Consider the following 18,084-nt stretch of genomic DNA (forward strand, 5'->3'; position numbering starts at 1 on the left):
TTTGGTTCCATTGAAAATACTGATACACCAATACGCACTTGGCCAGCGCGGTGGACTATGGCCTAATCCTTCTCATTATGAAAGGAGACCCGTGCCCAGCAGTGGGACAGTAATGGGTTCATGATTATGATTATAAAAATACTGAAACATATTTAAATGTCTATACAATTGGTGTACATGGTGTATTTTCATATGCAAGTGAAAGGCTAATTTTAATTATTAATCATGTATATTTCACACAACCACAGTGCTTACCTACTAGAAATTGTGAAATTTCAATCTTTGATAGACAAACAATTAGATGGATTGATATATTTTTTACTGAAATCTGAAATTATTAAGGGAAAAATGTGAAATTTTACCATTCACGCATACTTCCTTACTAATATTATAAATCCGAAAGTAACTCTGTCTGTCTGTTTGTCTCTTTTTCACGCCTAAACCACTGAACCGATTTTAATGAAATTTTTGTACAGGATAGTCTAAAACCCGAGAAAGGACATAGGATAGTTTTTATCCTGGAAATCCCACGGGAACTAGGGATGGCGATCTAATATCGATTAATCGGAGTATCGGTCTTTTGGACTAATAAGTCGATTATTTTAATCGATATTAGTAAGGATTGAATCGTAAACTATGCATTTGATCAAGTGATGATCTTTAGCAAAGTTGTTGTCCATGAGCCCAGGAAGGTTTCAGAGTTGGTACATACGACCAATTTTCGCCACTTTCATTCCAATGAAGGTACGAATTTTCAGTTTTATGTACGTATGTCGTATTATTTTATTTTTAACGCGGGCGAAGCCGCGGGCAAAAACTAGTACTTGATAAATTAATTCTGTTCAGTGTACAGTTGAGGGTTACTAAACTCGATTATCAAGGCAGGCATGTTTAAAAGAACGTTATAGTTATAGGTCTCCTTCAAAGCCGGCGATGCATTGGTAACTTCTCTGGTGTTGCAAGGGTCCATAGGCCACAAGACTACTTTCCATTTAGCTCGTCTACTTTCCATCTAGATTTTCACGTAGCACGTCTGCTTTATCGTTAATCTCAAATAAAATATAAAAACAGACATTGGACCACACAAAAGTAAAAAGCCGGCTACTACAAGGAATACGTTCTGAGCACGTAAGTTCAACTGTAAAAAGCACGCTGCTTCCACGAAGCCGTGAGAAATAAAACTGCTTGTTTTACTAGCTCTATTTCTACTCTCATCACAAAAAGCTTAAGTTTATTTAAAAAAAAATGTATTAAAAAATTAAATATGTTTCGTGGCTATCGGTTACATTTGTTTGTTTGATTAGGTGGTATATTTTATGATGGAAAAGCGACGGAAAACATTAAAAGCTTAGCGATATTTCCCGAAAGTGAATGAGCTATATTCAGCTTGTCATCTCTGGACACCATAGGTACTCTAAGTAATAATATAGGTGGGATAATTGTCATTGAGGCAAATCAATTCATTAGGACAAAATATACCTAAGTATATAGCATATGGGTAGTGGCGCACCTGTCGCTGACTTTATGTAGTAATCTGATGGGGTGATCTGGGGTTGATTACATGTTCATGACTGCAGTAGTCACTTGTCATCGGGTAGACTACTTCCTCGCCTGCTACTCCAATAATCATAATAAAAAAGAGCATAATATAGGAGTAGCAGACGAGCATGCACTCCACCTGATTGTAAGTGGCTACTGCCGCCCATGGACATCTGTAATAAACCCCAGATAGGATTAGATATTCCTACCTGCGGTCGGCCACAGACGCGCCGCTACACCTGAGGACTAAGCTGGAACGCCTCTGAAAAGTCTGTCTCCCTTATCACACCTTTCCAAACGGAACACAGCAGCGCCTAACATTGCTGTTATTAGGTAGAAATAGGTGTGGCGGTGGTGCCGCCGGAGTCGAACCACAATGGGTTCTACCACTTGACCCTGAGTTTAATGGTATTGCATAAAACATGCCCTATGCGCAAGGAATGTTTACTTTAAAAACGCCTCAGAAACTCTCCTCTGGGAGGTATAAGGCAGTATCATAATGTTCTGAAAATAATCTTTTGAAAAAAGTAGGACGCCGAGAGATAATTATGAGAATATTTTGTTTACAGGTTAAAGGATAGGTACAGTGCGTATTTAAGAAACTTTCTAGTAGGGCCAGGATTTAGGGAATTTAATATTTCTAACAATTAGGCTGAACATTTTGATGATATCGAATCAGATTCAGATTACGCCCGAACTTTTAATCAGAAAAGTCGAACGCATTTAGTATTTCGTCTTCTACGAAATATGGTTATCTTAATTGGTTGTAATTATAGATTTATAGATACGATAGATGAACTGTTTTTATTTCTGAATACAGCACAGTACATTACAAAATATATTATACCAACACGACATAGATGTACTAAGTACTCGTATGTAACTGTTAGTCTGAGTGATTGTCACTGTCATCGATAAGGCATCGCATATTATAATCCCAATAATAGGATGAATTTACTAGGATGCACTTCAACAAAACATCGCACATATGTTCAGTGATACGTCAGTCTTAACTGGGTTTAGTAAGCTCTGCTGCTTTTTGCAGCTGAACATAGTTTCCAACTCACCGAACATCGGAACATACCGCACTGCGTTGAAGTAATCTTCCTAAATCACTACATATTTTGTATATACCCCAAAACAATATTGCAGAATTTTAGAGAATACATTGCGCAGTGCGTCCGTACTGCACGTGTCTTTACTCTTTACTAATACGTTTATTAAACGTAAGGATTACTGTAACTCCTCGTAGTCCCTTAAGTTTTGAGCTGAACTTTTGTCTTGAAGTAATTAATGGCTTTCAATGGTTCTGTTTTTTTTTTGTTTGTATAAAGTACCAAGTGAGTAAGTACTTTATATTAATTACAATCTAGTCTAATTTAAGACTAATGAGAAATTGTACGCTAACTTAAACTGCTTAATAATCATAATGAAGGTGGCGTCCTCTGACACTGCACTTCTTTGTTTTATTACATACGGGAGTAGACACATTGTTCTTGTGTTCTATAATGTTCACTTATTACTATTTCACTAACACTACACTGTCATGTCACTAGCTCAAAGGGATTAGTCTGTTTTTAATTGAACGTAAGAAAATAGAAAGGTATAGCTGCTGCTAGAAACTGTTCTTGCGTTTCGGTGGAAGGATGTGGATGCCGTCTAATATAAAAATGTCTAATACTTTTTAGATATAAAGTTTAACTTTAATACAACTGAGCCGCCATGGACTAGACGTATAATATTACATATTTTTAAATTCGAAATTTATCTCTTTTTATGCATTCCTACGAGAGTGTTATGTAGGGATTATAGCATAATTGGAGGATTATCGAGGGCAACAGGAGAGAAAGTACTGAATTGTACGCTTTTACTTTATTTCTATTAATGCTTTTTGTTATGTACTTTATAGTATTTACCTATTCTTTTATCGCACAGAAGCACAGGAAGCGTGGGAAATGAACTGGGCAGTCGGTGGTGTGTTGGGTGCAGCGCTAACTATAACAGTTATACTGTGCCTCGCTTTCATTGCAACAAGACTACGACGTCGATCAAGAGATTATGAAGGTATTTTTTATGGAATTTACAATATTTAATAATTTTTTTAGGTGAGAAACCTTGAAAACATATTTGCTGTCAAAGCGAATCAAGTATATGTGGGATTTTTGGCCAGTAAAACCCTCTCGGTGGCCGTTCTCAGAGCTACTTGGAGAATTATTATATCTCCATCGGAACAACCGGATCCCGGTATGCGGCCATACTTACCTTCGTGCTTCCCAGGGTCGCTGGCTGAGCGGTTCGAATCCCTTCTCTTTCTAGCAACCCCGAAATCCCTCTTTTAGACGTTTCTTACAAAAAGCAGGGGACATCTAATCTATACTACATACAAATAAATTGTACATACCAACGAAATGCGTTAAAATTTAAGAAATTTAAAACCGTGAAGTCCGCGTCATTCTGAAAGGAAACCCAATATAAACAAAATGTTGTTTCCACCCGACCTTTACTAAAGTACTCGAAATTTTCAGTTGCGACGCAGTCGACAAAGGCTCAAAAATCACTACAGAAGCGGGCGTCACCGGACGACTGTAATCCAGACCTGATCCCTCCAAGCAAAGGTAAAATTAATTAAGAAGTATAGCCGTCATAGCCTCGCTTTGCGAACCTTAACAAACTAGCGAAAGTTTAATCTCAGTCGGTTTATAATAGAATTACTACTTCGTAAATTAAGATTTAATAAAGTTTTCAAAGGTATGTGAAGTCTACCAATACGCACGCATAACCCTTCTCATTCTGAGAGGAGACCTGTGCCCAGCAGTGGGACAGTATTGGGTTGACGACGACGAAATGACGATTGAATTTTTTATGTTCATATTATTTATGTTTTTTTTTTTTATATGGGCGTAGCAGACGAACATGTAGTCCACCTGTGGTAAGTGGCTACTCCCGCTCAAAGACATCTGTAATCAACCTCAGCTAGGATTATACGAGTATATTCCTAGTTGGCCACAGATGCGCCGCTACACCTGAGCACTATGCTGGAACGCCTTGGAAAAGTACGTCTCCCTTACCACACCTTTCAAATCAGAACACAGCAGCGTTTTGACACTTCTGTTATGAGGCAGAAATAGGTGTGGCGGTGGTGTCGCCGAAGTCGAACCACAAATGGTTCTACCACATTCAAAAATGTATGTCTTTGTGTGACGGACGTGATAGTAAAATTTTCGAATTGCTCCTTTTGTTATATTTTTCCACAACACGAGAATTTAGCGAAAACCATTGTGCTCAGCTTGAAATACTGAAAGTGATTTCAGACACCAATTTTCACGTTTCAGCATTCAGCACGTTTTCATGCGAACATAAAACTTGTAATATGCGCATATTGCCATCATCTCTAATATTACAAGATTTCAACTGAATCGAGTCTGAACGTTCAAGATAATTTTAGTAATGTCTTTTCAGTACAGATTACAGATTTCAGTACAGCGGCATCACTTTCACAGCTAATTCTAACTTTTAGGTGGCAACAAAGTAATTACTTAAAGCATTGTTGAAAGATATCTTTGGGGCACAATATCACTTCACTAAATAGGACTAATATACACCTAATTTAGTATACAATAAAAAGATAAACATCTGAAGATCTTATGAGATGTTTATTTTAACACAAAAGGAAAACATATTTGTGTTAACTTGATAATACTTTATTAAAATATTTTGTTTTTCATGATATTGAAGGAGTTAACGAGCATACAGTAAATCTGATAGTATGTAGCTACTGCCATATAGCGCTCATGACCCCTTGTAATCAACCCCCGATAAGATTAGATTACTATCTAACATTGGCAACAGATGCACCGCTCCCCCTGAGGACCAAGTTGGAACGCCTCTAATAAGACGTATGTGTCCCTTTTCACACTCTTCAAACCAGAATACAGAGCGTCAGATACTGCTGTCATCAATAACCCATTACCGTCCCACTGCTGGGCACGGGTCTCCTCTCATAATGAGAAGGATTAGGCCATAGTCCACCGTGCTGGCCAAGTGCGTATTGGTAGACTTGACATACCTTTGAGATTTTTTTTATAAATCTCTCTGGTATGCAGGTTTCCTCGCGATATTTTCCTTCACCGTTTAGCAAATTTCTAATACGCACATAAAATTAGAGGTGCCTGGGATATGAACCTCAGACCCCTCGATTGAGAGGCCGATTTTCTTAACCACTAGGCTATCACTGCTTATACTGCTGATACTGCTGTGATAAGGTAGAAATAGGTGCAGCGGTAATATCTCCGAGGACGAACCACAGAGGATTCTACAAAATCCAATTATCAGCAATACAATATATTAGGGTTCTTGTAGCTTGTTCAATAATTGAGATGTAAAGCCACTAAGTGCCTTGGTGTGACGCTTTTGATCCTGCGATTATCACCGAAATTAAAGGTATCGGGGTCTTTACTACTTACTAATTACTCTATTTTCCACTTCTCGAAACTCACATTACGCCAGTCGATCATTTCAAATTAAAATATCAGTATCAGAAACAAATTACTTCGTGTATAAACCAAACGCTTGATTAATGTTTGCTTTCAATAAATTCCACACAAATACCTTTCAAATTATAACCAGCTGCTACGATATGGAGACTGCCTGAGGCGGGTACTTGTTTGATGTTGTGATTACCTAAGGCGAATATGGATTCTTTGATCAAACGCAAAAACACGTTACGAATCGTACTCGGAAATGTTTAGCATAGCTACAATCCTCTTTATGTGAGAATAGGTATACTCGGATCTCTCCTCAAAGCTGGAGGAAACTTGAATATATTGTTACATATGCCGCTACGTTGTATAAGGTTTCCATTGTTGCTGATATACAAGGATAAGCTCTGTCGGTCAGAAATTACTCAGTGACCGATCTAGTAAAATATAGCTTGCAGATACCCGCTTTGCAGAGTAGTTTAAGCCCTATTTCTCGATTTTGGTATCAGTTATTAAACCTTATCAGAGACATTGTGGAATGGTTTGACAACCTTCAATTCTGATTAGCCGTTGTCCTATAGGTTATATCATTCTCTGGTATCTGTCCATCCATCCATTTTCTCCATCGGTTATCGGTCCTCCGAGCGATGTGGTCGGGCCTTTCTATCAACCTGCTAATTTTGAGAGTTAGTAGTCGATAGTCGTCTGCAATGATGACATGCGTAATGATCATGTATGATCATGTATGTGATGATGATATATATGATAATGAGAATTCCATCATTGCGAATCATGCAATTGCAAAAAAAGTTTAAACATGTCGTTAAACTAACGCTATGTAAAAAAGCGTACAATAAAGTAAGTGATTATTTGACTGACAAAACGGTGTGGTCTGAATTAGCTCCAGCTCTACATGTACCATTACATTAAGTTAACATTGTCAAAAACATTTTTTTTAAAAGATGTGTGTTATGGAGTTTCTTTCGCCGCTTCTTCTCCATAACGAAACACCTTGTGAAGTAGTGGTAGTTGCTTTGATATTCAAAAAGTGATCTGTAAAGAACCTATTTTGAATAAAAAAATTTGATTTGATTTGATTTGAAAGATCCCTTGTAAGGGATAAAGAATCTTGTGGTTGTACTTTGAATGCATCACCCTTTTCTGCTTAATAACACGTGAGTTCAAGGTTTCTGTGTAATGATTTGAAGGTATTTGTAAAAGAGGCATACTTATAGATGGCGTTTCAACCTAGTCCGACCGATGTAGCCGACCTCAGGTAGAACTTTTATCTTTTCTGAGGTTGATAATTGACGTCCATGGGCGACCTTAGTCACTTACTTCTTCTTCTATATTATAAATTATTTTCATCCCAGCAGCCGCGGAGTGCCAGCCGGAGCCGCCGCTCTACGCCGCAGTGGTGGCGAGGCCTGAAAGTAAGAACACAAGCACGCACAGCCTCGCCCGGACACAGTCTCCCACATCACCACTATCGTCACATCCACCGCATTTCGAAACACAGGTTAGCATGCTCCTGTATAACGATCACTAAAAGCAAGTTGTTTAAAAACAATGACTTACTAATTAATGGAAAATCGATCTGCGAATCAAAACCCCGAAGTCAAGTGTTATAAGCATAACTGGCCAAGTGCGAGTCTAATTCACATAAAAAGGGTTCCGTACTGTCTTTTTTAGTACTTTTTGATTTCTTATTACGGTAGTCACAGTGGACAGACAGCGTGGGGTTAGTAGAATTGCGTTTTTCATTTTGGAACCCAAAAGAAGTGCAATAGGGGCCTATGTTCCCATTTCGCAGGGTAACGCTCGCATGCGTGTCTCGCCTTCATGTATCACTCTATCCTATAATGTCATCAATTCTTTCACACTTATCAACATTTGACGTGTAAATTGATTCTATTCGTGCGTTTAAAATAGAAAACGACAAAAAACGTACAGGAAAATATCGTGTGACCTTACTTTTATACATGTCATAGTGACGTCACTTTTAACTAGACTAGACGTCCATTAGTTACTAGGTCAATGTCTTTAAAGCACCATTTTGTTATATATTTCTACACTGATATACTGTATTAATTTCAGTTATTAACATTATTACTTTGTATATTATTTATTAACAATAACAGTCCTAATTACTATAATTTCATAATAGTCTTAACCAGATTAATACCGGTCTCTGTAATATAATGACAGCATTATATTTACTTCGTTAAGGAAAATAATTATGTAATTACTAGAAGTTATTAAAGTCGATAAGACAACCATGGTACGACCACTTAAAAAACACGTAATGAGATTACTTTTTGACTCTGCTTTTACCCTTAGAGAATAATTAATACATTTCAATTTAGTCCCATTAATTTTAATTATTATCTCAAGGTTAAATCGTTCATCGTTCGCCGTAATTAGTTGAGATGTCTACTAAACAAACTCTTTATAAAGGTGGAAATAGGTATAGGATTTATATAGGACCTGTAGAATTGACAAAGTTGGTTATTAAGACAATCAGGAGGGAATGAGAAAACTGTGGAGGTTTAATCAGAGCAAGGCAGGATGGATTACCCTCCGGCTACGCCGATTAGCTAACTCTAAGGTTGGGGACACAGTGATACTGACGGACATACAAAATACATTCTTCGGTTAAAGTTTCAAACTGAAACGTATATTACTTTGTATAAGGTATATACCATTTTCTCGTACTTATTTGAAAAAAATATGAATAATCACTGTTAAGGTTTGATTAATACGCTTAGATGAATTGTTTCTATAAAAAAACTTTTTGCTAGTACACAATTTCGAAATATTATTGATTTTTAATTTTACACTAGAATTTAAATATAAAACGAGGGGAACATTCACTATGTCAAACTAAAATAAAAAATGCGTGTGAGACAATATAAATAATTAGCTCAAAAGCAATCATTTAAATAGGAAAAAGGCAGTTAATTGTGTTTTAAGTGATAACAACAGTACAGATGAGTGATACAATAAGAAAAAAACACAAAATTTATTGCCGTGATAGCGCGTACCTTCAACGATTTCATATCGGTCCAAAATCGGTAACCGCCCGTCGCGTATCAAAAGACCACAGATAAAAGTAAGCTACTTATTCACCTCCCTTTTTATTCATAAACTCGTTCATTACTCTTTCAAATATTCATATCTTTGCATGCGAATTGTAATTCTTGAAGCGTAGTTTACGCGGAGGGCCAACTTGCTAAAAATGAAACGAATTACCAGAATTACAAATGAGAACAGAGTATGAATATTGAGATGCCGGAGGCATTATGTGGGATTCGCTCAGTACCCTTACCATGAGTTTTTACGTTTTGACAAATATGACTGTTTTGGTATTTGTTTACGTATTTGACCATACAATTTCCAATCAGCGCCCCTAGCGGATGGTATCAGAACGATAGTGTCAGTAACGTAACATTAAATGTCTAAATTGACAAAATGGCGCTTTATGTATTGTCTCTCTTTTTTGGGATCATGTGAGGCAGACAAAAAGACTTGAGCACTGAGTTATTGTTACGTTTACTCAGTCTACTGAAGCAAACAGAAAAATGTATTGAGTGAACGTAACGTAAAATTGTCGGATGTTTTGTAAACTCATAAGGGTACAGTAGCATTACCATGAGTTAGCATAGAAACGCCACTATAGAAATGGTAAATAGAAAACTATTGTCATTTTGCTAGTGAATAACATAACTACTATCGTTACGGTATTTCTTGACAACGCCTGTCAAATTAATGACTCATGGGACCGAATTTGTATGGCAATAGATCATAATGACATTCGCTAGCGATTTGATTTCGATAGGTTTTTTACGTATCGAGTTACGTCACTACGGATTTTAGTTCTACGAGTAACCACCAGAGGCGCTGTACAATTTTTCATACATTTATTTTACGCAGTCGCTAGCGAGTAATACTTTTGTAAACTCATGGTAGTCCTACAGTTCTAATAATTACCTTACGACAAAAAAATATTTTTGTCATAAGGTAAACACGGTTACTGTTATTGTGACATTAACGATTCAAATTCGTTTATTTCTATAGATCTAGATTACATATCCTTATACCTTTCGTAATGTTGTCTCAATGACAAATGGGATCATACTAAATCAGTATATATTTACAAGAGGTAGATAAAGATTGAATAATAAATAAGAACGTTATATTTACTTGAATTACATATTTAAACACATACAATAAGTTATAGGAAAACCAAAAACACTGACATAAATAACCAAGTATATTAATAAAATATTGTTGTACCAACTAAGTAATAAATATCAAATCTCTATCATCTTTCGCCACTACGTAGTAAGATATGTAAGTGAAATAAGGTTACTACGATAATTCTTGGAAAAGAGACATAGAATGAAAATCTAACTAATTTTTATATCGATCTGAGGCTATAACGTCAATGTTAGGCATGCAAATTATTGGATAGATTAAATATAAAAGACGGTCGTAAATGGATTTAACGAACTTACTTTTCCTCAGTGTGGTCCATGCCGAACAATGAGTGACATGACAAGTTTATTTCAGAGCGCCCGTAGCTGCGTGAACGGAGCAATGAAATCGCATCGAGAGATCGTGACCACCAGAACGCCTCTACTATCAGGTCATCAAGAAAGCTGCGTGTAACGACACTTCAACAAAGATAGAATTTTGATCGGATTTGTCAACTGTGTATATTACTAGTACGTAAAAAATGGCTCTGAAACAAATATTCACTATAACAGGGGTCTTCGAGGCTGACGTCCTCAGTAGGCACTAAAGTATGTAATCCCAAAACCGCATTACTCCTACTATTTACTGTTTTTTATTACAGTATTATGAAAAACGAAATTTTACGTTTTCTAATTTAGGCATGTCAATTAAATCTTAGGATAGATTATGGATTGAAAAGGTTAGTCCTAGGACCTGTTCGTGGTTTTATTACAAAGATACTGCTCTTATTACTATATTTAGTTTTATGAGTAAGGCAGGTTTTAGCATATTATTATGACGCGTTACATGATTCTGAATTTCTGAACAGGTTCCTAAGATCGTGTAGTGCGTGCGTGATCACATACCGAATAGATTATAGCTATATATATAGCAGTATACTGCTGAATTACATTCACTACCTTCAATATATTTGACTTATGGACATCCTGAAATGTATTGACTGCCATATTAATATAATCTATTGTATATGTATATATGGAACTATTTCAAGGGAATGGGATTCTACGAATTTACAAGTAAGTTAGCTATATTATCTTCTTCAATGAAAATGTATTTATGTACATATTAAAATTATTATGAAAAATAGGTAAGTATAATTAATTTTAAAATGATATCTGGAACAATAATAATAATAATCAAATTGTTAATTTGTTTTAATTGTGTAATTATAAAGGAAGGTATAGATTTATCGTTTTAATGTAATTTTCATAAGGTTTTGTATTTATATGGAAGGCTTTTAAATACTTATTATCTTATTTATTGATATTTATTTCAATTATTGTTTTTAAATCTCTGTGAGTTTTCCAAAGAATAAAAATACTTTATAAATAGTCATGTATTTTAAATTATAAGAATATTTAGTAAGAACCAAATTTGATAATATATTTATATGTATATTTAATTCAAGTTTATTTATGTGCTTATTTCACTAATCCCTCAAACGATTTAATTTTTTTGATTAAGATTATAAAACTTTAAAGAAAATAATTAACTTCTTTACGATATGTCTGTCAAGTTATTAAAAAAAATCTCAACTCATGTAAATACTGATGATGTTCCGTGAATAGCGCGAAGACCTTTTATACTAATTGTGTGTGGATCTGACTGCGAAATAATTCTCTATTCTGTATGAAGCCATAAAACTTTATTAAATTGTTTACCAAAATATAATCCGTTTAGTACATAATCTTAAATTATAAGTATCTACCTACACTTACACTGACTGAAGTACTGAAATGTTAAGAATGCACGATTTCGGTTGTAAGTTTGAAATTATATTGCTCATTGATGGTGTTTATTGTGTAATATAAATAAATAAAACTGTTGCACTATTCAATAAATTGGATTGTGATTAAATAAATAACAAAAAAGTTTCTTTAAAGTTATGTCATGGAATAAAAGGCATTTTTATTACAAATGGTTTAATAAAATGATGAAGCCTTACGTTATCTTTTTTATTTTCCTTTCGTAGTTTACATAATACACTAATGCAAGGGATAATCATAAAACCATAACTACGGTTCCTTTAATTTGAAATAAAAACATAGCTTGTCACAGTTGAAGATTTTGCCATTACGATTCAGTGAAATCTTTCTACTAGAAATAGAGAAATGTACATTCCATAGTGGTGGAGGAGACATAATTTTAATTAACTTCCCACAGGACACAGGGTATCTATTCGTCTCGTATATGTTTTACAAGCTTTTATTAAGTTTTACCTGTCCCAGTGTTTGTAATGAAATCTTGCAAGCAAAATTTCACCCACTCACCAGTATCCGATTCAGCTAAAATTTGGCATGTATCTTTATTACGCGTAACAATACAATCACATAAATTTAATTTTGTTGTCAATCCAATATGGCCGCCGTAACAAAATGTAGGCGTACATATTTGAAGACAACCCATCCAATATGATTGTCAAATGAAAGAGCTTAACTTGTAGAATACAACACATTATAAAAACTCAAATCCAAGATGGCCGCCAGTACGAAATGGCGTATCACTTACATATTTTTTTTAATCAACCCAATATAGGTATCAAATGAAAGGAAGACAGATTTTATTTCAAATAACACTTTGCTGCTAGAAATTAGGGTCTAATGATGCAGCTGGAAAATGGCCATAGCAACTCGGTAATTAAGCGATACAACCTCATCGAGTTTGGGGTCGTATGATTCGTTGAGAATTCACTGTGAGAGCAAATAAATAAATTTTATTATTTATTATTATTATTATTATTATATTCGTTTTAATGAGTACTTTGGTGCTAGAGTGTAACCAGGGTCTGATGATGCAGCTCGAAGATTGCTATAGGAACTCGATAATTAAACGAGGCAACCCCATCGAGTTGGGGCTTGTATTGATCATCTTAACGAGTAGGTACTTTGGTGCTAGATGGTAACCACGGAATACATAACCAAACAATAAAATACTAAAAAGTTAAAAACAAAATAAATAGAAAAGACCTTTTTAAACTCTTTATTCTTAAACTCTTTGTCATTAAAATATTTTCTAGTTTTTATTTCGATTACAAATAAAGGCGTGTTTTTTATTTTTCATAAACTATTATTTATTTTTAATTTTTTAGTCTGTGAAGACCTCATAAATTGGGGAATTAATTAATCTAATAAGGACAATGGGAAACTGTTATTAAATTGTTGCATTGTTATTGGTTCTTGATACGTGTGCAAAATTCCAAATGTGGAAGTTGGTGAAAATTATGCTCAAAGATTCCGTTACATAGATACAACCCAAGCTTATAAAAGCGTGTTAAAAAGTTGTATGCTCAGAGAATGCTTCAGATTAATGAAAGCATTTGGTCACATTAGTTCGGAAATCAGAATGCAAATACGATGAAGTTATCTGGTAATCACATTGTGGAACTCTGCCTTTGAGTTCGACCCGCATGCACGGCTTGTTGTACCAGTTGCAAGCTACGTTTGCTAAGCTTGTGTTTTAGTTAATATTGTTACTAAGCACTGCCACTGCAGCACTTTCACATCTACCTAATAACGATTTTTGCTACCTATTTTACTTTTAATTAAAATTAAAGGGTATAATGTTTTTGGAACGTCTGTTTGTATGTTTGCATTCTTTGGCATTCCCTGCAGACCAATCAGCTTGACGAATTTTAACATACCTATGTTGAATATATGTTTTAAATCCTTTTAGAATTTTTCTTTCCTTCGTCGCATCAGCGACTTGTCGTCGGCTCATTTATAATTTATACGGCATCTACACTCTTCCACCGAAACGCAGAACTGACTATATTGGGCAGACTATATGAGTTCTACTTTTTAAAGTCTACGTAATATTAGGTCGGGGAATAAGTTCGTAGCGATTTATATTTTGGTCTAAGATCCCGATATAAGATGACTTTCACCGACCTGCTTTATGGATGAAACTTTTTTATATCAACTTAAATATGTCAAAAAGTATATTGAAAATGGGTTGACTAAAAATTTCAGTCCAGAATAGTTTTTTTCTTTTTATTAAAAATTTCACTTTTTTCGTTAATAGAAAAATGACATACTACATACATCTTAAAAATTTCACTGGTCTGATTTTTGGACAAATTACATACCAATCGAAAGTATAAAGGCTATAGAATAAGCAAATGTTAGGTTGACTATTCTTTTCCTGTCACAACCCTTGGGTAAGCGGGTATAAACAGGTAATCAAGTTGACTTACCCAAGGACTGTGACTGGAAAAAATAGTCAACCTAACGTTTGCATATTATAAGATTTGATACTTTCGATTAATATGTCATTTTTCTATTAACGAAAAAAGTGAAATTTTTAATTAAAAAAAAACTATTCTGGGCTGAAATTTTTAGTCAACCCATTTTCAATATACTTTTTGACATATTTAATTTGATATAAAAAAAAAACATTTCATCAGTTAAGCAGCTCGGTGAAGGTCCTCCTATATCGGGATCTTCTACCATTTCTTTTATTTCACAACGATTTGTTTTCTGTTTCGCAAAAGGTAAGTATTCATTCGATAAACCTCTTTTTGCTCTACAAAACTAAATTTAATTGTATATTTGAGTTATTTAATTTTTTATTAGTTTTGAAGCTTAGAAATGGAATACTCAGAAAGAAAAAATCAACATTTTCGACACCTGCTTTTCTTTGCTTTTCATCGAGGTCAAAAAGCTGCCGAAGCAGCCCGAGAAATTTGTGACGAATATGGAAAAGGTGTCGTAGGCAACTCTACTGCACGAAAATGGTTTGCAAAGTTCAAAAATGACGAACAAAGGAAGACCTTCTTTCTTGTCGCGGACATGACTATGTTGCAGAAGGGTTATCATGCCGTCCCCGGCTTCGCTGCGCTGAACCATCGCCTCAACGATGGCCGGCGGAGATCCGGTCCCACTTTTTCAACGAGGTTCCACCGCTGCGAATCCCATGCAGGCCAACAATGCAGGGTGTGCTGTACGGAATCCTCGTCATGCCCACAATGATGGTATTGGGCCGTCTCTTTCCTCCCTATCCTGTGCAGATACTCACCGAAACATCCATATCCGGTGAGTATTTGAGTTAATCACTCGACCCCTGCCCTACATCTTAGCCAGGCTCAAAAGTTCGACAAGATAGCTTTAACCACCCTTTGGCGTATGTTCCGCGGCTCCCGAAGTCTATCGCGTCAGCACCTCAGAGCGCGCTATCTGGCCATTTCTTATCGCTGTCCATTTTTAACCCAACACCTTTTCTTCTACTTCCGTTTAATTACAAGAATTAATTAAACGGAAAAATAAGGCGTAATAAAAATTGAAACACCTCGTCCACTGCACTCATGGTAGCAACTGGCATAAAATCTCGAAATACGATTATTGCTTTGAAATTCTGTTTACACGGAAGCAATAAAATATTCCATGCGAGGCAATTATCGCCCAAGACAACGAGCGAGAAGAGCGAATGTTTAGACAAACAAAATATTTTATATTCCTTCGATAATCGCATCTTCCAGACGAGAAACTCTTTCCATCTAAATGGGGCATAATTCTATTCGACTGAAAAGACCTGATCGACTTGGTCAAACCATACGAGTTCAGGACAACGCCAGGCCTCAAGTTGCCAAATCCGTACTACAAGAGCTCCGTATTTTCCGGACCTTGCAACGACCGATTACCATATTTTCCGCTCCCTGTCAAACCATATGAAAGGCGTTACCTTCGATAACAAAGAGGTCCTAAATTATTGGCTCAACAACTTCTTTGATACCAGACCAGGCGAGTTTTGGCGGAACAGCATCAACAAATTGATCGTGAGGTGGGAAGAGGTTGCAAACAACAACTTTTGATATAATTATAGTTTTTTGTGAAAATAAAAGTTTTCGGTAAAAGCACTACGATTTTATTCCCCAATCCAATATATTGTTTAATAGCCTAAGTAATTATGGAGTGTCGTCGTCAACTCATTACTGTCCCGCTGCAGGCTACGAGTCTCGTCTCAGACCGTGAAGGGGAGCGTGATCACCGCGCTGGTCAGGTAAAAATTGGCACACTTCATACATCTTTGAGATCGTTTTTTTCCATTTTTTTGGGTTCAATCCTTGTTAAATACAACGAGAGAGCTTACGAGAAAAAGCTACATCAATCGTCGATCATCAATATGTCTTAACTTAGATATAGTTAAAATGGTACGTAGGCACAGGTATTTCAAACTCTTGACCCGCATTTCGTGGATACAGTGGTGGACAGCCTGTTTCCAGGAACCACTGACGAAACGGGTCCTCCCGCCGCGTCGCCGGATCTCTCTGGTTGGTCGGATGACCTGGCGGTCACTGATTGTGAGCTCGACGGAGCCATAAAGCGCATGGCGAAGCGAAACACTGCTCCGGGGCCGGATGGTATCCCAGGCCAGGCTTGGGTCTTGGCGCTGACAGTGCTGGGGGGGAGGCTGCAAAACCTGCTCACCGCCTGCTTCCGCTATGGACGATTTCCGTCGGTGTGGAGGCAGGCGAGGCTGGTGCTGTTGCACAAGTGGGGCAAGCCTCGAGACTCCCCATCAGCGTACAGACCCATCTGTTTGTTGGATGAGGCGGGCAAGCTATTCGAGAGGATCATTTCTTCTCGAATTAGCCAGCACTTAGCGTGTCATGGCCCGGACCTCTCCGACAACCAGTTCGGCTTCCGGCAGCGGCGTTCAACGGTGGACGCCATCCTCAGAGTCCGAATGCTCTCAGAGCAGGCCATATCCCAGGGTAGAGTAGTCTTGGCAGTAAGCCTTGACATTGTCAACGCTTTTAACTCTCTGCCCTGGAGTGCGATCATGGAGGGCCTGTCTGTTCACCAAGTGCCTTCCTATATACAGGAAGTTTTGAAGGCCTACTTGTCGGACAGGTGTATCTGCTTCCCAGGTCGCTATGGGAGCGTTCGCGGGAGGAACGTCATGCGCGGGGTTCCGCAAGGTTCGGTACTGGGCCCACTACTGTGGAATATCGCATATGACGCGGTGCTGAGAACGGTGCTCCCATCAGGAGTGAGCATCGTCTGCTACGCCGATGACACCCTCGTTCTCGCTGAGGGGGTGTCTTTTTCGAGAATGGCTCGGCTAGCAGAACTCGGGGTGGCACGCGTCATTGCGAAGATCCGCGGGTTGGGCCTACAGGTAGCGTCCCAGAAAACCGAGGCGATATGGTTCCACGGCCGCAGGCCGAGAGTCGAGCCAGCTGAGACCGCAGTGCGCGTCGGGGAAACGGACGTACGGATAGGCAGGTACATGAAGTACCTTGGCCTGGACAGCCGCTGGTGCTTTGACGAGCACTTCGACCGTCTCGTCCCCCGAATCCATAAGGTAGCGGGTGCTATGCATAGACTGCTGCCGAATCTCGAGGGACCAAGGGAAGAAGTCCGCCGCCTCTACGCGGGTGTGATACGCTCGATTGCGCTCTACGGTGCGCCGGTATGGTCGGACAAATTGTCTGCCAGCCGGCGTTGTGCGTGGAAACTGAACTCCGCGCAACGTACGATCGCAATCAGAGTCGCCCGTGGTTATCGTACCATATCGTATGAGGCGGCGACAGTCCTGGGGCGGTGTCCGCCCCTGGACATTCTCGCGGATATGGACGCACGGGTCTTCCATAAGATCCGAGTCCTCCGTCAGAGGACTGAACCCTTCGACGAAGAGACGATCGGAGCGCTTCGGAAGAGAGCCAGATGGCGCGCTCTGAGGTGCTGGCGCGAACGGCTTCAGGAGCCTAGCAACATACGCCAAAGGGTGGTTGACGCTATCCTACCGAACTTTCGGGCCTGGCTGAAGAGCAGGAGTAGATTGACCTACCGCCTTACTCACCGGGCATGGC

General features: G+C 37.8%; 1 protein-coding gene across 7 annotated transcripts in view; it reads left to right on the forward strand.

The window, feature by feature from the left end:
* The window catches only part of LOC140751564 (kin of IRRE-like protein 1), a 231,987-nt gene extending 219,769 nt beyond the window's left edge, over positions 1-12,218 (forward strand). For 4 of the 7 annotated variants that reach the window (XM_073085489.1, XM_073085490.1, XM_073085491.1 and 1 more), the window contains exons 14-17: positions 3,475-3,603; positions 4,065-4,154; positions 7,391-7,536; positions 10,590-12,218. In XM_073085489.1, the coding sequence (XP_072941590.1) occupies positions 3,475-3,603; positions 4,065-4,154; positions 7,391-7,536; positions 10,590-10,688 (464 nt within the window). In that variant the 3' untranslated portion in view covers positions 10,689-12,218. The remainder of the gene's footprint in view (positions 1-3,474; positions 3,604-4,064; positions 4,155-7,390; positions 7,537-10,589) is intronic. The other 3 variants (XM_073085493.1, XM_073085492.1, XM_073085495.1) reach the window with 3 other exon arrangements.
* Positions 12,219-18,084: the final 5,866 nt, after the last annotated feature.

The sequence above is a fragment of the Epargyreus clarus genome, unplaced genomic scaffold, assembly GCF_041222505.1.
Source record: "Epargyreus clarus isolate Ecla_fem2 unplaced genomic scaffold, WU_Ecla_fem_2.2 ptg000023l, whole genome shotgun sequence".
Taxonomy (NCBI): Eukaryota; Metazoa; Arthropoda; class Insecta; order Lepidoptera; family Hesperiidae; genus Epargyreus; species Epargyreus clarus.